Source organism: Notechis scutatus, chromosome 8 (genome assembly GCF_049901735.1).
Source record: "Notechis scutatus isolate UNSWTSFEM ecotype Mainland chromosome 8, rNotScu1.2, whole genome shotgun sequence".
Lineage (NCBI taxonomy): Eukaryota > Metazoa > Chordata > Lepidosauria > Squamata > Elapidae > Notechis > Notechis scutatus.
In genome coordinates this window covers 22,861,529-22,883,558 of record NC_142016.1, presented here as the reverse complement: position 1 = coordinate 22,883,558, position 22,030 = coordinate 22,861,529, and the positions used below count along the sequence as shown (strand labels likewise).

Below are 22,030 nucleotides of genomic sequence, written 5' to 3'. Positions count from 1 at the left end.
CCCCAAATCTATCCCCTGGCTGGGGTCATGCTCCCGATATTCCAACGACACTAGATATAGCCTGGCGTTCTCTCACAGGCCTACATTTCTCCCCAACTTTCCCTCCTTCCTTCCTCCCCTCCCTTCTCCTCCTCCTCCTCCTCCTTCGGTGCCTTCCTTCCCTCCTCCCTCTGTCTTCCTTCTTCCTGCTCTCCCTTCTCCTTCCCTTTCCCTCCCTCCCACCTTCTCTCCTGCCCTGCCTTCTCCTTCCCCCCTCTTTTTCCTTCTGTCTTTCTTCTCCTTCCTTCCCTCCCTTTCTTTTCCTTCTTCCTTCTATATCCTCTTCCCCCTCCTTCTTTCCTTCCCTCCCTCCCTTTCTTTTCCTTCTTCCTTCTATATCATCTTCCCCCTCCTTCTTTCCTTCCCTCCCTCCCTTTCTTTTCCTTCTTCCTTCTATATCCTCTTCCCCCTCCCCTTCTATTCTTTCCTTCCTTCCCTCCCTCCCTTTCTTTTCCTTCTTCCTTCTCTATCCTCTTCCCCTCCCCTTCTATTCTTTCCTTCCTTCCCTCCCTCCCCACCCAGCTGGCTCTTTGCAAGGCCCTAAAGACATTGCTTTGTATTCAGCCCCAGGGAGGTGGATGTGTGGTCTTCAGTGATGCTCGGCTAAGAAAGGATTGTATTTTATATTATGTACTAGCTGGATACCCGTGTTTTGCTACGAAACTATGTGGTCAGGCTTAGTTTTGGGGGAGGAAAATAAGAGGGGAAAAATTCTGCCTCTGCCTACCAGCATCCATCGGTATTCATCTGGCTAGCATCCTGTCAGTGTGTGAGAGAGTCGAGGGCTGTTTGGAAACTGAAAGAGTATTTGCTGTGTGAGCAAGGAGACAGCAAGGAGCCTGGGCGTAGCTTAGCTCAACTGTTCTGTCCTAAAGCTGCTTGGTGCTGTGAAACTGAAACTGGAACTGAAACTCCTCTGCTTGCGTTTTGCATTTGGAAGAGATTTCTTTTCAGGTGGGGAGGGGGAGTAGAACTCCTTAGCATCAGAGCATGTTAATAATAATAATAATATAGGAAATACTAATGCTCTGATGGCCATTTCGAAAAATCCTTTCTTAGAGAGCGCTAAGGGGAATATATGTGCCAAATTTCAAGTTTGTAGGCTTTACGGTCCCGGAGATTTTGTGATGATGCGTGAGTGGCATTTCGCTTTTATAGAGAGAGATTTGATTTATCTATTTTACTGTAAGCCACGCGGAGTTTTGTATGTGAGATGGGCGGCGGTATAGATCAAATAAATGTAGCCTTCCCCCGCAGGCGGCTTCCTCGCACGTCTCATAAGGGCTCGTGCCACGCCCCGGCTGAGATACTCACGCTGCCCCCTGGCACGCCGGTGCGATCCCACGTGAGGGTCAATTCGCTTGTTTGCCCAGTGCCAGAGTTATTGAGGTGGCCTTCCACCAGCACGGCATACTTATTTCCCCTCTCGGTGCTGGGGAAAAGGCGTTCGGCCCCGGGACGCTGGAGTAACCGTTTCTCTTTTTCCTGTTGCACTGCCCAGCTGCCCACCTTCTCCTGCAGGGAAAGCAACCCGGGATAAGCAGACAAAAAAAAAAAATTGAGGCACTAAGAAAGGGATTCACCTTCCGAGAACCTATTTGATCTAGTGATTGAGGTCCTGGACTAAAAACCAGGAGACTGGGAGTTCTAGTCCTGCCTTAGGCATGAAAGCCAGGAGACTGGGAGTTCTAGTGCCGCCTTAGCCTGAAAGTCAGCTGGGTGACTTTTGCCCAATCCCCAAGAGACTGGGAGTTCTAGTCCTGCCTTAGGCATGAAAGCCGGCTGGGTGACTTTTGGCCAATCACCAGGAGACTGGGAGTTCTAGTCCTGCCTTAGGCATGAAAGCCAGGAGACTGGGAGTTCTAGTGCCGCCTTAGCCTGAAAGTCAGCTGGGTGACTTTTGCCCAATCCCCAAGAGACTGGGAGTTCTAGTCCTGCCTTAGGCATGAAAGCCGGCTGGGTGACTTTGGGCCAATCACTAGGAGACAGGGAGTTCTAGTCTTGCCAGGCATGAAAGCCGGCTGGGTGACTTTCAGCCAATCACCAGGAGATGGTGAGTTCTAGTCCTGCCTTAGGCATGAAAGCCGGCTGGGTGACTTTCGGCCAATCACCAGGAGATGGTGAGTTCTAGTCCTGCCTTAGGCATGAAAGCCAGGAGACTGGGAATTCTAGTGCCGCCTTAGCCTGAAAGTCAGCTGGGTGACTTTTGCCCAATCCCCAAGAGACTGGGAGTTCTAGTCCTGAAAGCTGGCTGGGTGACTTTTGGCCAATCACCAGGAGACTGGGAGTTCTAGTCCTGCCTTAGGCATGAAAGCCAAGAGACTGGTAGTTCTAGTGCCACCTTAGCCTGAAAGTCAGCTGGGTGACTTTTGGCCAATCCCCAAGAGACTGGGAGTTCTAGTCCTGCCTTAGGCATGAAAGCCGGCTGGGTGACTTTCAGCCAATCACCAGGAGATGGTGAGTTCTAGTCCTGCCTTAGGCATGAAAGCCGGCTGGGTGACTTTCGGCCAATCACCAGGAGATGGTGAGTTCTAGTCCTGCCTTAGGCATGAAAGCCGGCTGGGTGACTTTCGGCCAATCACCAGGAGATGGTGAGTTCTAGTCCTGCCTTAGGCATGAAAGCCGGCTGGGTGACTTTCGGCCAATCACCAGGAGATGGTGAGTTCTAGTCCTGCCTTAGGCATGAAAGCCGGCTGGGTGACTTTTGGCCAATCACCAGGAGACTGGGAGTTCTAGTCCTGCCTTAGGCATGAAAGCCAGGAGACTGGGAATTCTAGTGCCGCCTTAGCCTGAAAGTCAGCTGGGTGACTTTTGCCCAATCCCCAAGAGACTGGGAGTTCTAGTCCTGAAAGCTGGCTGGGTGACTTTTGGCCAATCACCAGGAGACTGGGAGTTCTAGTCCTGCCTTAGGCATGAAAGCCGGCTGGGTGACTTTCAGCCAATCACCGGGAGACGGTGAGTTCTAGTCCCGACTTAAACATGAAAGCCAGCTGGATGACTTTGGGCCACTTCCCCTCTTCTCAGGCAACCCACCTCGCAGGATTGTTGTAGGTACAAAAGAGGAGGAGGAACCAGTATTACAAATGTTCACCATCTTGAGTTACTTAGAAAGTAATAAAGACAGGATAAAAAAACAGATTGCAAATCTAATCTAATTCAGCCGGCAACTGACTGGATCCGTGAGGATCACAAGCACAAGATCTGATTCTCTTCCGAACCAGAGCAGGCCTCCGGCTGCGGAGTCTGACTCTTTGGCACTGAGGTTTGGCACGCAGAGCCGCTCTTTTCCGTAATTCCACTGCTACACATTTCCAAGTTTAAGGAGAAAAACTCGCTTCCAACAATGGAAGCAAGAAGGTATGACCTTACCAGCTCCAAGGCGCCAGGGGCTCGGGCTAATTTAGCGACCACGAACAGGCGCTGGATGCGTGCCCAGATGGAGATGTCTTCGGCGGGCCCAGAGCTGCTCACCAGGGGGTGAATGAATCCCTTGTAGACCAGTGAGACATCCATCTCTGTGCTGGGATTCAGGGTGATCGTGGTGCTTCGGACGATGGAGACCTGTGGTAAAGCAATCGCCACAGCACTTATAGACTTATATACCGCTTCACAATGCTTTCCAGCCCTCTCTAAGCGGTTTACAGAGTCAACCTATTGCCCCCAACAATCTGGGTCCTCATTTGACCCACCTCGGAAGGATGGAAGGCTGAGTCAACCTGGAGCAGGTCAGGATCAAACTCCTGGCAGTGGGCAGAGTTAGTCTGAAATTGTGCATTCTAACCACTGTGCCACCATGGCTTCCTTCCTTCCTTCCTTCCTTCCTTCCTTCCCAAGCAATAGAAGACTTATATACCACTTCACAGTGCTTTACAGCCCTCTCTAAGCGGTTTACAGAGTCAGCCTCTTGCCCCCAACAATTGAAGTCCTCCTTTGACCCACCTCGGAAGGATGGAAGGCTGAGTCAACCTGGAACCTGGTGAGATTCGAACTGCCAAATTGCAGGCAGCCGGCAGTCAACAGAAGTAGCCTGCGGTACTGCACTCTAACCACTGAGCCACCGCGGCTCAGTTAAAAGGCAACTCGGTGAGGAGAGGATAGTGTGTGTGAGAGAAAGAGGGCGAAGACAGCTCCTCCCTAATAGAGTACAGGTAATCCTCGACTTACGACCACAATTGAGCCTACATAAATAAAGGGTTTGACCAAAAGCCTTATACTGTCTACTTTGGAAGCTCTGGGTGGAGGGTTCTTTTTTTTACTGTAATTTATTCGATGGTTATTAAATAAAGACACAGATATTACGTATCACCCCAGTCCAAGGAATACATTGGAGTCATGTCCAGGTCTTTACCTTGTCCGGCTGGGAGTCGTTGCGTGGCTGCTGGTAGGTAATCAGATGAAGGCCGGGCAAGAAATCTTCGCGCTGACATTGGGCCAAGGAGGTGATAAAGAAAGACTGCGGCCCCCACCAGCCATACGTTCCCGAAATCTTCCCCACTTGGCACCTGCCCTGTTCTGGGGAAGGAAAAGGAATCCGGTTAGGAAAACACAGAGGCTGTCAGCTTTGAAAGCCATGTTGAGACCAGATGCTCCCACGCTGCCACATTTTGAGCCTGGGAAAGGGCACCGCACACCAGAACAACTAGACACAAGGACAGTTTTTTCCCCGAATGCCGTCATTCTGCTAAACAAATAATTCCCTCAACACTGTCCAACTATTTACTAGGTCTGCATTACTATTACTATTAACATTCTCATCACTCCTTGTCGCCCATCCCCTCCCACTGGTGACTGTATGACTGTACCTTTGTCGCTTGTATCCTTTTGATTTATATTGACTGTTTCCTAGTATGTTTTGATTGCTTATTGTACCCTAAGACTATTATTAAGTCATGATTCTTGATGAATGTATTTTTTCTTTTTATGTAGTGGGAGCATAGACACCAAGACAAATTCCTTGTGTGCCCAATCACACTTGGCCAATAAAAGAATTCTCTTCTCTTCTCTTCTCTTCTCTTCTATTTTCTATTTTCTATTCCATTCCACTCCATTCTATATTCTATTCTATTCTATTTTCTATTCTTCATTCCAATACTCTATTCTATTCTTATTCTTTCCTATTTTCTATTCTATTCTATTCTTATTCTAATTCTTATTATTTTCTATATTCCTATTCTATTCTATTCTGTTCTGTTCTGTTCTGTCTTGTTCTGTTCTATTCCAATCCATTCCATTCTATTCTATTAACCACTGTCTTGCTTAGCAATGGAAATTTTGGAGCACAACTTGTGGTCACAAAGTCAAGGAGGTTAAGTGTTTGGAAACACCTCAAGGCCGCATTGATATGTGTGGAAATCACATTTTCCTTTAGCAAGAGGAAATATTTTGGTTGATCTCCCTAGAGAAAATTGTACTTTATTGTGAAAGTATAATTTTCTCTAGGGAGATCAACCAAAATATTTGTTAATTGTTAATACTTCAGGGAAGGGAAGGGGGGGGGGTGTTCAGTGGAAAGGTCACTGGATGCTGTAAAGCCAGGTGTCAAACACAAGGCCCACAAGCCGGATGTGGCCCACGATGTGGCTGGATTTGGAACATGTAAAGGGCCAGCTCGCATGACTTTGGCCCGGTCTACCCAACGTGAAGAGGAAACACACCAGCAGTTTGGGGTGTGGCATCAAGCTGGCCATGCCCCTCCAGTCAGCCACACCCACCTAGTGGCATCAAGCTGGCCACACCCACCCAGCTGGCCACGCCCTCCCCAGGTCATCCACAGCCCCGATGTGGCCCTCAATGAAATTTGAGTTTGATGCCCCCCTGCCATAAGTAATCAACATTGAGCATTTAATAGGAGCGTTTCTTAATCATGGCAACTTTAAGATGTGTTTCTCAACCTTTAAGAGACGTGGACTTCAGCTCCCAGAATTCCCCAGCCAGCCATATTGGCTAGAGACTTCTGGGAGTTGAAGTTCATCCGTCTTAAAGTTCATTAGCAGGCTGGCTGGAGGATTCTGGGAGTTGAAGTCCACGTCTCTTAAAAGGTTGAGAAACACGGCTTTTTATAGGATGCCATTAGGATTCTGGCTTCGCATCTTGATGTTCTCCAAGCCTACAGCAAAGCACGGACAGGCTACCATAAAACCCCGTCCTTAAGAGGGGGGCTTGCAGTGGCGAGCAGAGCTGTCCAGTTACCTGAGGTGGGCATGCAAGTCTCATTTTGCACACACCAGCCGAAGGGACCTGAAGCTCGGGGCAGAGAACTGTTGGTGTCCCCAAAGGCGAGGCAGGATTGGCAGTCGACTAAGAGGCGGGCCAGGCCCAGACAGCCACTGTTGGGGCACTAAAAGAAGGAAGAGGGTCGGGAGAAAGAACATCAGTCAGGAAAGCAAGCAGCTAAATGTGGTGGATGAAGTATCAGAAATTATATGCCTTTCGGCCTAACCACGAAGACTGTACAGGCCTGGCCTTGGGATAAAGGCAGATAATCCTTGATCTTGATCTTGACCTTCGTTCACTGATCTGACCTTCATCCATCCATCCACCCTCCCTTCCTTCCATCCTTCCCCTTCTGCTATCTCTCCATCTCTCCTTTCTTCCCTTCCCAATTTCTCCTTCCTTGCATCTTTCCTTCCTTCCCCTTCTGCCATCTCTCCATCTCTCCCTTCTTCTGTTCCCACTTTCTCCTTTCTCCTTCCTTCCTTTCCCTTCTTCCATCTCTCCCTTCCCACCTTCTCCTTCCCTTCCTTCCTTTGCTTCCTTCCCTTTCTGCCATCTCTTCCTTCTTCCCTCCCCACTTCCTTCCTTCCTTCTTCCCTTCCCAACTTTCCCTTCCTTCCCCTTCTGCCATCTCTCTATCTCTCCATTCTTCTGTTCCCACTTTCTCCTTTCTCCTTCCTTCCTTTCCCTTCCTTTATCTCTCCCTTCTTCCCTTCCCAACTTCTCCTTCCTTGCATCTTTCCTTCCTTCCCCTTCTGCCATCTCTCCATCTTTCCCTTCTTCTGTTCCCACTTTCTCCTTTCTCCTTCCTTCCTTTCCCTTCTTCCATCTCTCCATATCTCCCATCTTCCCTTCCCATCCATCCATCCATCCATCCATCCACTTGGTTTCTATACAGGTAGTCCTCCATTTACAATAATTCGCTTAGCGACCATTCGAAGTTACAACGGCACAGAAACAAACAGGACTTACGGCAAGTCCTCATACTTATGACTGTCTCTAAAAATCACATGATCAAAATTCGGGCCCTTGGCAACTGGCATATATTTCCGACAGTTATAATAGCCCTGGATCTAGTGATGGTCGTTGGCGACTTTCCCAACCAGCTTATGATAGGCAAAGTCAAGGGGGAGGGGAGCCAGATTCACTTAACGACCACACGATTCACTTAACAACTGCAGTGATTTGCTTAACAACCAAAAAAGTTGTAGAAATGTTAACAGCTGACATGGGTAGCAAATGGGGGGGAGATCTGGCCCCAATTCTGGTCATTTAAGTCGAGAGCTCCCTGCCCTCCGGAAACAGCAGCTAAGTGCACACCACGTCTACGACATTCGCCGCAATTTGCGTCTTGCGCATTTCCAGGCTACTCACAAGATTGCGGGGCTGAGTGCTCTGGCAACCTCGGGAGCACCAAGCACATTCTGGGTCCTTGGCACACATGCTTTTCTCTGTGTAAATAGAGCAGTAATCCAGGTGGTACTGGGGGAGAGAAGAACAACTGGTCAGTGACATCTCGTATTAATTTAGGCAGCCCGGACGTCTAGGACATCTAACTAGAACTCCCAGTCTCCTGATGACTGGCCCAAAGTCACCCAGCTGGCTTTCATGGCTAAGGCGAGAACTAGAACTCCCAGTCTCATGATGATTGGCCCAAAGTCACCCAGCTGGCTTTCATGGCTAAGGCGAGAACTAGAACTCCCAGTCTCCTGATGATTGGCCCAAAGTCACCCAGCTGGCTTTCATGGCTAAGGCGAGAACTAGAACTCCCAGTCTCTTGATGATTGGTCCAAAGTCACCCAGCTGGCTTTCATGGCTAAGGCGAGAACTAGAACTCCCAGTCTCATGATGATTGGCCCAAAGTCACCCAGCTGGCTTTCATGGCTAAGACGAGAACTAGAACTCCCAGTCTCCTGATGATTGGCCCAAAGTCACCCAGCTGGCTTTCATGGCTAAGGCGAGAACTAGAACTCCCAGTCTCCTGATGATTGGCCCAAAGTCACCCAGCTGGCTTTCATGGCTAAGGCGAGAACTAGAACTCCCAGTCTCCTGATGATTGGTCCAAAGTCACCCAGCTGGCTTTCATGGCTAAGGCGAGAACTAGAACTCCCAGTCTCATGATGATTGGCCCAAAGTCACCCAGCTGGCTTTCATGGCTAAGGCGAGAACTAGAACTCCCAGTCTCCTGATGATTGGCCCAAAGTCACCCAGCTGGCTTTCATGGCTAAGGCGAGAACTAGAACTCCCAGTCTCCTGATGATTGGCCCAAAGTCACCCAGCTGGCTTTCATGGCTAAGGCGAGAACTAGAACTCCCAGTCTCTTGATGATTGGTCCAAAGTCACCCAGCTGGCTTTCATGGCTAAGGCGAGAACTAGAACTCCCAGTCTCATGATGATTGGCCCAAAGTCACCCAGCTGGCTTTCATGGCTAAGGCGAGAACTAGAACTCCCAGTCTCCTGATGATTGGCCCAAAGTCACCCAGCTGGCTTTCATGGCTCAGGCGAGAACTAGAACTCCCAGTCTCCTGATGATTGGCCCAAAGTCACCCAGCTGGCTTTCATGGCTAAGGCGAGAACTAGAACTCCCAGTCTCCTGATGATTGGCCCAAAGTCACCCAGCTGGCTTTCATGGCTAAGGCGAGAACTAGAACTCCCAGTCTCCTGATGATTGGCCCAAAGTCATCCAGCTGGCTTTCATGGCTCAGGCGAGAACTAGAACTCCCAGTCTCTTGATGATTGGCCCAAAGTCACCCAGCTGGCTTTCATGGCTAAGGCGAGAACTAGAACTCCCAGTCTCCTTATGATTGACCCAAAGTCACCCAGCTGGCTTTCATGGCTAAGGCGAGAACTAGAACTCCCAGTCTCCTGATGATTGGCCCAAAGTCACCCAGCTGGCTTTCATGGCTAAGGCGAGAACTAGAACTCCCAGTCTCCTGATGATTGGTCCAAAGTCACCCAGCTGGCTTTCATGGCTAAGGCGAGAACTAGAACTCCCAGTCTCCTGATGATTGGCCCAAAGTCACCCAGCTGGCTTTCATGGCTAAGGCGAGAACTAGAACTCCCAGTCTCTTGATGATTGGTCCAAAGTCACCCAGCTGGCTTTCATGGCTAAGGCGAGAACTAGAACTCCCAGTCTCCTGATGATTGGTCCAAAGTCACCCAGCTGGCTTTCATGGCTAAGGCGAGAACGAGAACTCCCAGTCTCCTGATGATTGGCCCAAAGTCATCCAGCTGGCTTTCATGGCTCAGGCGAGAACTAGAACTCCCAGTCTCATGATGATTGGTCCAAAGTCACCCAGCTGGCTTTCATGCCTAAGGCGAGAACTAGAACTCCCAGTCTCCTGATGATTGGCCCAAAGTCACCCAGCTGGCTTTCATGGCTCAGGCGAGAACTAGAACTCCCAGTCTCCTGATGATTGGCCCAAAGTCACCCAGCTGGCTTTCATGGCTAAGGCGAGAACTAGAACTCCCAGTCTCCTGATGATTGGCCCAAAGTCACCCAGCTGGCTTTCATGGCTAAGGCGAGAACTAGAACTCCCAGTCTCATGATGATTGGCCCAAAGTCACCCAGCCAGCTCTCGTGTCTAAGGCGCGACTGAAATTAACAGTCTCCCATTTTGTAGCCTGGTGCCTTAACTAGACCCAACTACCCCCGAAACCAGAACCCCAAAGATGGAAGAGTCACTTACCATCTGAGACGGCACCTGAAAGACGAACGTGGGCACTTTATAAGCCAGCAGGTCACCCCGTGGCACCCCGCTATAGCCTCCCGCCACAAGGAGCACATTTCCATTCATCACGGTGGCCACGTGGGAATACCGGCCACGCGCCTGGGCCAAAGCCTTGGATTCGTGCTCTGAGGGAGAGACGAATACAACAAATTGGTCTGTACTTCTGCTACGTGAGTTTTCCAAGAAAGTGTACAATGAGTGCTTTCCTCGTATTTACAGACAGTGAAATCAAGGTGTTTTTTTTTTGTTTTCTTCAAAAAAAAAAAAAAAGAATTAATGGAAATAAACTGAGCATTGGAAGGGTCATGCCCCTGTTAGAGTCTGAATCCGAGGAGGAAGACACACAGTTGACAGGGAGTGTGGCTCCGTTGGATGTGGAGGAAACTGGAGAAGGGCAAAGTCCGGCTGGGCAGAGCAGGAGAAAGGTAGAATAAGGGAGAGGTAAAACAAGGGAGAGGTAGTCCAGAGGAAGACCCGGGCCCACCCCATCTTCATCCTAGGGCACGCAGGGAGGAAGGGAGAAGAGAGCAAGAGAGCTTACGGGGGAGGAAAGGGTCCCGATTCCCTTCATTAGCCACACCTGGGAATGAAAGTTTAAAAGAACTGAATGCTGTGGCAGCTGCTGGGAGCAAATGTGACTTTATCCCGTGTTGTCTTTTTGCTTATCTGTGTTCCTGGCATCTTCCCAACCGTGTGAGTTTTGCTGTATCTTCACGCCTGGAATTCTTGTTCCTGCCCTGCCAAACTAATTACCTCAGTTTGGCTTGATTGGTTTTATAGTTACAGTTTGTGTTGACCATGTTTTGGACTTGATTCTCTGCAGCCAAAGGCTGTTCGTGGGAGAGTTTTTCTCCAGCTCAAAAGGTAACCAGGACATTGGGGGCAAAGTTGGAGCTAATAAAAGGGACTCTTATTGATTATCTGACTGTGTTGCCTTTGTGCCAGGCTCCGGGTCATCACAGGAAGTTTGTTTAATTTTACATCTGCAACCACCCACCTGAGCAAAAAACTCTGGACGGCTCTATGTATTTGTTGATTCGATAAATAGATTTCAGAAACGCTTTTGAAACATGGATTGCTCCATGTTTTGACACAAAACACTTTGGGGGACCAGGATCCCCCGCTCCCCACTATTACCTTGAGTGATGAGAGGTGCCAGCTCATGACTAGAGACCCACTGGTGGCAGCCCAAGTGATAGAAAAAGATTTCGTCCTCGTAACATTTCTCTTCATGGTAATGGATGTGAACGTTGCCCCCTGGAAGAGAGGCAAAGCAGAGGAAGCAGGAGGAGGATAGGAAAAGGGGAAGGAAAGTGGAACCCCAAAACATCTTTCACATTTTAAATTCTTCTTCGTTCAGGTAGTCCTCGGCTTACGACAATTAAGGCCAAATTTCTGTTGCTTGAGACTATTTTGTCTATTCTACCGCCCTTCTTGCCACTATTCATGCCGAAAATGCATCCTAGATGGAAGCAAAGGAAGAACAAACGGGGATGGTTTCTAAAATACTAATTCTTGTTTTTCTCCCTTGAGAAAAGTTCACCAGGTTTATTTTTAGCCTATCTTTATTCATGTGTTTTTTTTATAAAAACTGTAACTCGGGGCAGCAAACATGTGTGATATTCTTTCTTCCTCTTATTTTCCCCTCAAAAAACAACCCTGTGAGGTGAATTGGCCTGAGAGAAAGTGACTGGCCCGAGGCCTCTACAAAAAATATATATTAAAAATAAAGAGTTGCTATTTATATACATTAACCATGTTACAGACAGTCCTCAACATCTGATCACAATTGGGAGCAAAATTCATGGGGCTAAGTGAAAAATTTGCCAACTGAGTTATGCTTCATTTTACGACTTTTCTTGCCACGTTTGTTAAGTGAATCACTGCAGTTGTTAAGTGAATCTGGCTTCCCCGTTGACTTTGCTCGTCAGGGGGATCACACAACCCCAGGGACACTGTGGCCGTCGTAAATATGAGTCAGTTGCCGAGCGTCTGGAGTTTTGATCACGTAATGGTGGGGATGTCGCAACAGTCTTAAGTGTGGAAAAACGGTCAGAGGTCACTGTTTTCAGGAAGCAAATCGAGGACTAGCTTTACCAGTAGTAACCATTTCAAGAATTCTCACTTCCCCAGTTATCCGTAACGTTTGAGTAGCGTTGCTGCACACTCACCATATACCACCATGTAGTTGCCGATGACGGTGGCGGAGTGGAAGGCCCTTTCCCGAGGGCCCCGGTGTGAATCTTTGGCCCTCAACGTGCTCCAGTAACGCAGGTCCACATGGAAGAGGTCCGTGGTGTTCACTCGCACGCTGAACCTGCAGGGATGGGAGAAGTCGACGTGGTCCTTCTTTTTGCAATCACTCCTAGGTCCTATTACAATCCTACCTCGGGATTCGATGGTTCCAAAACGCATCCAATTCGGTACTCGATGCGTTTTGAAGCAAAAAAATCTTCTCCCACGACTCATTTCCTAACACCGTGTTACCCTTGGCGCCACCAGCTGCCGCAAATATACCGCAATGAAGGGAGGTGCAAATGTGAGTTCTGCTTCTTCCAGCCACCGATGCTTCAGCCCACTTGCGCCACATTCCACACACACACACACCCCACACACACACAACAGCAACGTTATCTCATTCTAGCCACCACGGGCCGTCCCATATTTCAGAGCTGTAGTCATCCCGATGGAGCAGCTGCTCCGGGGTGACCAAAGGGCCACTCCTGTGACTATTGTAGCTCTGGCATATGGGACCAACTTTCCCGCGGACATCAGCAAGCCGCCCCGGGGCGGATTTCCCTCCCCCGCCGTTGATCTCGCTTCCAGTTCCAGCTCACATGACTCTCTACTCAAGTCTCAAGGTTTGCGCTCGGCGGAAGGGTGGGGGCCAGCAGGTGGGCGGGCCATGTGGGCGGAGCAGCATTGTTTTCCCGTGCGGCCCGGATTAATTGCTTCCGGGAAGGGGGGGGGGCATTTCTCTGCGGACCACCAAAATTTTGCTGCGGCCTACCGGTTGGTCTAGAGAAAAGAAGGACTAGGGGTGACATGATAGCAGTATTTCAGTACTTGAGGGGCCGCCACAAAGAAGAGGGGGGGGTCAACCTATTTTCCAAAGCACCAGAAGGCAAGAAAAATAAACAACAGTGGATGGAAACTAATCAAGGGGAGAAGCAACCTGGAATTAATGAGAAACTTTCTAACAGGGAGAACAATTAACCAGTGGAACAGCTTGCCACCGGAAATTGTGGGTGCTTTAAAACTGGAGATTTTTAAGAAGAAACTGGACAAGCCACTTGTCTCCAATTGTATAGGGTCTCTTGCTTGAGCAGGGGGTCGGACTAGAAGACCTCCAAGGTCCCTTCCAGCTCTATTCTGATTGATTGATCTTTCTCCCAGTGGTCGACATGCAAGGTAGTCCTTGCCGGCATTGTGACTTGCTACTCCTTAAGGCCGAAATAAAGGGTTGCGTAGTATGTCACAGCGTTTGCTCAGTACTTGTTTTGAGTACTCGTCCCACCTACTGGAACGAATCGCAGACAAGTACCGAGATACCACTATAAAAGATACAGTGGGAGGGTTTCCCCCCCACACACACACAATTGCCCACCTACCGAGCAGTGGAGGGCCGGTGCCCACCATAAACCAAGAGAGTACGGGAAGCAGGGTGGAAGACCATGGAGTGACCAGCTGCTGCAGGCGCTTTCCCTCCTGAAGGAATCACCAGCTCCCAGGTCCACCGTTTCAGGTGGAAGCGGTACATGTGGGAGGAGAAGACATCCACCCCGGTGCGTCCTGCAGGAGTGGATTAGGAGGCGTGAGGCTCAATCCTCCAAGGTTGACTCAGCCCTCCACCCTTCCAAGGTTGGTCAAATGAGGATCCAGTTTGTTGGGGTGCAATAGGCTGACTCTGTAAACACCTTAGAGAGGGCTGCAAAACACTATGAAGCAGTATATAAGTCTAAGTGCTCTTGCTATCTCTCTCTCTCTCTCTCTTTCTATTTCTTTCTGTCTCTTTCTCCATGTATATCTGTCTAGTCTGTCTGTCTGTCTATCTGTCCATCTATCTAATTTATCTATCACCTATCACTCATCCATCTATCCATCCATCCACCCATCATCCATCAATATCTATCTATCCATCCATCCATCCATCCATCCATCCATCCATCAATCAATCTAATTATCATCCATCTATCTAATCTATCACCTATCATCTCATCCATCCATCTATCCATCCATCATCCATCCATCTATTTATCATCTATCTACCTATTCTATCATCTATCAATTAATCTAATCTATCATCTATCAATCAAACAAATCTATCATCCATCATCTATCTATCTATCTATCTATCCATCCATCCATCTAATTATCATCCATCTATCTAATCTATCACCTATCATCTCATCCATCCATCTATCCATCCATCATCCATCCATCTATTTATCATCTATCTACCTATTCTATCATCTATCAATTAATCTAATCTATCATTTATCAATCAAACAAATCTATCATCTATCTATCTATCTATCTATCTATCTATCTATCTATCTATCTATCTATCCATCCATCCATCCATCCATCCATCCATCCATCCATCCATCCATCCATCCATCCATCCATCTATCTATCTATCTATCTATCTATCTATCTATCTATCTATCTATCTATCTATCTAATCTATCTATCATCCATCCATCAATTCAATATTGCAGACTAATTCTGGCCACAGCCTGGAATTCGATCCTTACCAGCTCAAGGTTGACTCAGCCTTCCAACCTTCCAAGGTCAGTAAATATGAGGACATAATTTGTTGGGGGGGTGGGGGGGGGGCAATATGCTGTCTCTCTCGAGGGGGCTGTAAAGCTCTGTGAAGCGGTACATAAGTCTAAGTGCTATTGCTATGATGGGGCATTTCCCCCGGAAGAAGGACACCTGGACTACACAGGTGGGGTTTCGACTCACCTCCAAATACATACAGCCATTCATCGACCACCGCAGATGCATGGCCGGCCAACTCAGGAGGAATCGTCGTGTTCAGGGGCACCAGCTCCTGCCAGTAGCCCTCCTGGGGGAGATACATCCAGACATCGTTGGCCAGAGACCCAGTGGCCAGCTCTCCACCAAACAGAATGAGGGAGCCCTCCCAGGCCACGGCTGTGTGGGAGTGACGAGCAGTCTGGAAATAAAAAGATGAAAAGGTGATCAGTTTATTTTTAGATTCTTTTTTTTTTAAAAAAAACCCACCTTTATTATTGTTACTGAGGCAGCAAGCATACTTTATACACCTCCCTCCTCTTATTTTTTCCCATAACAATAACCCTGTGAGTTGTGATGAGGAAAATTACCCAATTAATTTTCACGTCTAAGGCGGGACTAGAATTCACAGGCTCCTGGTTGACTGGCCCAGCCTGCTTTCATGGCTAAGGCGAGATCTAGAACTCCCAGTCTCCTGGTGATTGGCCCAAAGTCACCCAGCTAGTTTTCATAGCTAAGGCGAGAACTAGAACTCTCCGTCTCCTGATGATTGGCCCAAAGTCACCCAGCCAGCTCTCGTGTCTAAGGCGCGACTGGAATTCACACATGCCTAAGGCAAAACTAGAATTCACCTTCTCCCAATGATTTCACCCAGCCAGTTTTTCATGCTTAAGGCAGGACTAGAAGTCATAGGCTCTTGGCTATTGGCCCAAGTGGCTTTCATACCTAAGGCAGAACTAGAACTCATGCTCTTTTTGTGATTAGTCTAAAGTCTCCAGACTGGCTTTCATGCCTAAGGCGAGACTAGAACTCACAGGTACCTGGTATCTTGGTGGCACAAAGTTTTTTAAATTCACCCGCAATTTTTGGGGTGAATGCCTAAGTATCTCAGACATAACCTGGGCCTTTTCTTCCTTTCCATAATGTTCAAAGTTCTTTTTTCAAGACGAGGGGAAATCATAAGGCACTTACTGGGGAAGGGCTAAGCACCCTCTGATGCCAAGTATTGGTGGTGAAGTTATAGAAGACAAGGTCCCCCAAAGCAGTATTTAGATCCAAGCCTAAAGGGGAAGAAAACAGAAAAGTCATGAGATTTAGGAATAGGAGGGGAAGCATACAACTAACAGATTATGTCAGGACAAGATCAAAGAAGCATGAAGTATGCTGATCTCAGAAATGAATCTGTAACGCTCCTTGAGGGTCAGTAAAGAATTGTGGAAATGTGGCAATGAAATAGAGGAGTTATAATGTATTTTTTAAAAATCCTAATTTGTTGATTCAAAAACAACCCCTTTAAACACTTTTGCAGGGATTTTGTGTTTCAATTATCGCTGCATAAGTATAACTTAATGATTATTCAGAAATGTATAAGGTATTCATAGCCTCAAACAAGCAGCTTTTTTAAGAGAAGAGAAGGCAAGTAAAGAATAGCTTTCTTCCCACCGCTCACAAAACAGATCACTTTCGTCCGATGATGAATCGCCCCGGTGAGATTTTGATCGCGCAGTCCGTGGGACAATGGGTTAGTAGAACATTGGGCCGTTGACATTAAATATCTTTTGAGACCTTCTGACAAGCAAACTCAATGGGGAAGCCAGATTCCCTTAACAACCATGTGACTAACTTAATGGCTGCGGTCATTCAGTTAACCCCTGTGACAAAAGGAAGCCTGTAAAATCAAGCAAAACTGACTTAACTGTCTTCTTTAAAAACAAACTTTTGGGAATCTATTGCGGTCGTAAACTGACGATCACCTGAAATCAGAAAAAAAAGCAATAAGAAGCGATGCTCCTCACCTCCAAAAATGTATAGTCCCCCAGTAGAAGGTAGGAAAGCACCAGCAGCTGCTGTTCGGGGCCAGAAACTGGAATCTCGGATGCTGACGTTGTACCACTTTCCAGCCCCTTGGTTGTCACTCAAGGCTAAATCACAGGCCTGACCCACAAATCCCAGTTCACACTGGCAATGTTGTGATACCTACAGGAGGAAGGAGGAAACGTTACTAGTGGCGTTCTTCCATCACAATGCAAACAAGGCGGGGCAGCTTCTCTTTCAAATTCTGACCATTGGGCTGATATCACTTTAAGACCCTGTAGTAAAGAAGAGGCCCTGTTGAGGCATATCTCTCTCTTGTGCTTCCATGCTGTAAATTGCTGTTTGTTTGAGGTCTGACTAAAGTAGGTGTATGTATATATTCTTTGTACCCTGTTTCCCCGAAAATAAGACCTTGTCTTATTTTTTTTTGCCACCCAAAAAGGCACCAGGTCTTATTTTCAAGGGATGTCATCCACTGACTAACCTCACTTGCGCACATCGTCCCCAGCCTCCTTTTCGCTGTTAGAGGCCTTCAGGAACTTCTTCTTCTGCAGCCGGCAAGGCTTTTCTGAAGGCCTCTGCAGGCAATAACAGAGCTCTGGATCGATCCAGAGCTTCATTATCAGCTCCAGAGGCCTTCAGGAAAGCCTTGCCAGCCTTGCTGGCTGCAGAAGAAATGGGCTGGCAAGGCAGGTGACGGGATGCGCAAGGCCTGGCTACAACTGTCCAAAGATAAGTAGTAGGGCGGCTCTACCCCTCCATCTCCACCCTAGCTTAATTTTTACCTGTCCATTCTGGAGTGGGCGGGATCTTAATTAGGGCTTATTTTGAGGGTAGGGATTTTATTAGGCACACGTGTAAAAATCAAACCTGAAATATTTTTATTAGGAATGGTACCCAAAGGTTACAGTAAAGAAAAACATATTTAATTATACGTGCATTAATAGCAGACAGAACTGTATTTGTTCAGAACTGGAAAAGTGATAAGATCCCAACAGAGGAAAAAGTAATTGAGAAAATATTTGAATGTGCAGAGATGTTAACATTGGTAATCAAAGAAAAAGAAGAAACTGAATATTATATGGTATGGGATTTATTTTATCAATGGTTGGAAAATAAAACAATAAAATGGACTAGATGAATATATAGAGCAATAAGTTAAGATTGTTAAAAATAATAGATGTATTAAATAATAGCTATAAGAAAATGTGATTATTGTTATATTGGCAAGAAAAGTATTAGTTATAATTGTAAGCACAAGATATAGGTACCCAGTCAACACACGGTTGAAATGAAATGGAATTATTGTAAAATATATTTTTTTTAAAATAAAAATAAAAATCAAGCTAGGATTTACTTTCAGGTTAGGTCGTATTTTTGGGGAAACAGGGTAGATAAAACAGAGATTTGTATTTAAATAGTGGTTTTATCTACCCTGTTTCCCCAAAAATACGACCTAACCTGAAAGTAAATCCTAGCTTGATTTTTATTTTTATTTTTTTAAAAAATATATTTTACAATAATTCCATTTCATTTCAAATAAGTTAAGATTGTTAAAAATAATAGATGTATTAAATAATAGCTATAAGAAAATGTGATTATTGTTATATTGGCAAGAAAAGTATTAGTTATAATTGTAAGCACAAGATATAGGTACCCAGTCAACACACGTTGTGCACTCTGACAATTCTACATCTCATATTTTATATTTTAAGCTCTTGTGTTGTTGTCGAAACGTGATGGGAATGCACCCTTATGATAAATCAATGACTCGTCGAGGCACAAAAGGACCATCTCTTTACCTGGTTACAGGTGCCATGATTCTGGCAATACGTGTTGCAGTCAGGGACCGAGCAGTCCTTGCTACCCCAGCCTTGGAAGCAGGCACAACGCCCATCGTTATCGCAAATGCCATGACCCGAGCAGCCCATGGGACACAGCGAGACAGAGTAAGTCGCATTGAAGCCCAGCAGGTTGTAGTTGGCGTCACTGAAGAGGTGTAACAGCATCTGTAAAGTAGAAAGGAAGGAAGTACTCCCAAGTTGGTGTCAACATGCCCCTGTCGGAGTCTGAATCTGAGGGAGGAAAACAGTTGACAGGGAATGGGAGTGTGACTCCGTTGGCTGTGGAGGAAACTGGGGAAGGGAAAAGTCCGGCTGGGCAGAGCAGGGGAGAGATAGAACAAGGGAGAGGGAGTTCAGAGGAAGACCCAGGCCCACCCCATCTTCATCCTAGGGCATGCAGGGAGGAACGGAGAAGGGATGGCTTACGGGGACGGAAAGGGCCCTGATTCCCTTCATTAGCCACAGCTGGGAAGAGAGTTTAAAAGAGGTGCAAGCTGAGTGCGGCGTCTGCTGGGAACAAACTTGAGTTTATCTTGTGTTGACTTTGGTTATCTGCCTTCCTGGTATCCTCCCAACCATGTTGAATTATGGCCGTTCCTTCACGTCTGGAATTCCTGCTCCTGCACTCCCGGACTAATTACCTCATCTTGCCTTGTTTGACTTAATAGTTACAGTTTGTGTTGACCATGTTTTGGACTTGATTCTCTGAAGCCAAAGGCTGTTCCTGGGAGTTTTTCTCCAGCCCAGAAGGTAACCAGGACATTAGGGGCAAACTTGGAGCTAATAAAGGGACTCCTACTGACTGTGTAGCTTTTGTGCCATGCCCCGAGTCATCACAACAATGGACTAACTTGGATTCTCCAATCCAAGCTGTGTTCCTTTCGATGTGTGTCTTTTTCAAGTGCTTTGCAGGGCAGGGAGTCCTTGATGTACGGCTGCAATTGAGCCCCAAATCCCTGTCGCTAAGCGAGACCATTGAGGGAACTCTGGCCCATTTTGCAACCTTTCCTGCCACCGTTGTTAAGCGAATCACTGCGGGGGTTAGGTTAGTAACGCTGCTAAGTCCATCAGGTTTCCCCCGTTGGCTTTGCTTGCCAGAAGGTCACAAAAGGGGATCACGCGAGCCCTGGGGACACAGCAACCGTCATAAAGAGTCAGTTGGCAAGCATTTGAATTTGGATTAGGTGATTGCGGGGATATTGCAGTGAAGTGGGCACTGCAGCAAGAAAGGTCTTAAAATGGGGCAAAATTCACTTAACCACCCTCTCACTTAGTAACGGAAAATCTGGACTCGGCCGTGGTCGTATGTTGAGGACTCCCTGTGACTGGCTGAGACGAGCTTCTATGGAGGAGGCCTCCCCTAGGTCGTGATGTCACCTTGCAAATGATGCAATTTGCATAATGCATGCATGCAAAGTGAGATGTCATTTGCATAATGACTTCACCTTGATTTAAGTGTGTCAATGATAGGAGAATAGAGAGAGTGGTGCAGTAGCCTGAGGCTGTGAGTTCGATCCTAGGCAGAGGCTGATATTTCTCTCTCTGGGCACAATGAGGATAGAACAAAGCTCTACATTGGTGACAGGAAGGGCATCTGGCCAGTAAATATTCTGCTAACTCCATTTGGTTGCCCAGACTCCACCCCACAAGGGATTATAGGGTCATTAAATAATGATAATGATGAATGATAAAACAGAGCCATTCAGTTCCAAGGTTGGAAGAAACGATTGACTGAACCGTAAAGAAAGCATCTCCCACCATTTGGGCTACCGTACCTTGCCCGAGGTGGCCTCGATGGTAGGGGGCAAAGTGCTGCCACTCAGGCTGGCCAGCAAAGGGCTGCTGGGAGAATCTCCGTCATAAATGAAGAGGTAGTCATACGTGCATTCCGTGTCCATAAACATGAAGGTCAAGAGGATACGGTAGCTGCTGCTAGGAGCTGAAACATACAGGAAAAAGAAAGCTTAGAACTCTGATCCCAGGATCAACAGTGTGCAACACAGTCAATCTTAAGAAAGCGAGTTACGGGGAGTCCTTGACTTACAACCGTTCATTGAGTGATCATTCTGAAGTTACAACGGCCCTGAAAGAAGGTGAGTTATGACCATGGGGATGACTATATGACTATAACTTTGTTGCTTATATCTTTACAATTTATATTGTTTTATTTAGTAGTCTCCTAGTACGATTTGTGCTGATTCCTGTCACTAAGTGTGGTATCTTTATGATTTATGATGAATGTATTTATACGATGATTATGATCATGATTTATCACTTATAGCATTTATGTACAATCAGAGCTGAAGAAGCTTCTTGGAGGAGAAGCAGAACATCTTCAAAAGAAACCAGAAAGTCCAGTTGCCTCTTGAAAAAAAGCACCTTTGGGACAACCATGACCTGGATGACGGAGAATCTCCATAGACAATGAGAGCTTATGCGCCAAAGACAAAGTCCTTGTGTGTCCAGTCACACTTGGCCAATAAAGAATTCCATTCCATTCCAATCCAATCCATTCTCTACTGCATTTTCTATTCTATTCCATTCCATTCTCTATTCCATTCCATTTTCTACTCTATTCCATTCCATTCCACTCCACTCCATTCTCTATTCCATTTTCTATTCGATTTTCTATTCCATTCCATTCCATTCCACTCTCTATTCCATTTTCTACTCTATTCCATTCCATTCCACTCCACTCCGTTCTCTATTCCATTTTCTATTCCATTTTCTATTCTACTCCATTCCATTCCATTTTTTATTCCATTCTATTTTCTATTCTATTCTAATTATATTCATATGAAAAATGGTCATAAGTCATGTTTTTCTGTGCCGTAACTGTCACTAAACTAATGGTTGTAAGTTGAGGACTACCTATATTTCCCTACCCAGCTATTATACTATCCACAAGAAAGAGGTTATTGTTTTAATAAAAAGCAACATATCAGTCGCATTGCCACAGAAGTTTTAATAAGCATCCTGGGATGTGTGGACTTCAACTCCCAGGATTGCCCAATCGGAGACAGCGTTTATGCCAAGAGCCCTCAACAGATGTTCCCTAGAGGGTGAAATGCCTTGATTTGCAGCCTCCTCCCTTAAACCATCATCACCCACCATACTTCTTCAAATGCTCACCCTCCACCAGCCATTCACAGTTGCCGTTAACCGAGTAGTTGCCAGGTCCATCCGTCACGTAGCCAGAAGCGCTGCGTAGCACCTCGCGGCGTCCCTTACAATCACCGGCATAGGTTTGATGGATCCCGCACAGAGCAAGGGGCAGCAGAACCAGCAGCTTTAAACAACTGGATTTTAGGAGGTCCATGATGGTCTTTGGATCTCCCTGTAATCCAAAAGGATGTTCGGTTAATATAGCTTAGAGGTCTTCAAACTTGTCAACTTTAAGACTTG

The 22,030-nt window shown here is 46.8% G+C and overlaps 1 protein-coding gene across 1 annotated transcript in view; it reads right to left on the bottom strand.

The window, feature by feature from the left end:
- MEGF8 (multiple EGF like domains 8) overlaps positions 1–22,030 on the bottom strand; it is a 65,186-nt gene that overhangs the window by 40,408 nt on the left and 2,748 nt on the right. Inside the window, exons 2-16 of the mRNA XM_087971125.1 lie at positions 21,758–21,962; positions 20,401–20,564; positions 18,584–18,790; positions 16,763–16,943; positions 15,939–16,027; positions 14,955–15,168; positions 13,595–13,775; positions 12,155–12,300; positions 11,121–11,240; positions 9,942–10,108; positions 7,627–7,734; positions 6,229–6,376; positions 4,388–4,551; positions 3,409–3,600; positions 1,354–1,554 (exon numbers count right to left, since the gene is read on the bottom strand). Coding sequence (XP_087827251.1) covers positions 1,354–1,554; positions 3,409–3,600; positions 4,388–4,551; positions 6,229–6,376; positions 7,627–7,734; positions 9,942–10,108; positions 11,121–11,240; positions 12,155–12,300; positions 13,595–13,775; positions 14,955–15,168; positions 15,939–16,027; positions 16,763–16,943; positions 18,584–18,790; positions 20,401–20,564; positions 21,758–21,944 — 2,469 coding nt within the window. The 5' untranslated portion in view covers positions 21,945–21,962. The remainder of the gene's footprint in view (positions 1–1,353; positions 1,555–3,408; positions 3,601–4,387; positions 4,552–6,228; positions 6,377–7,626; positions 7,735–9,941; positions 10,109–11,120; positions 11,241–12,154; positions 12,301–13,594; positions 13,776–14,954; positions 15,169–15,938; positions 16,028–16,762; positions 16,944–18,583; positions 18,791–20,400; positions 20,565–21,757; positions 21,963–22,030) is intronic.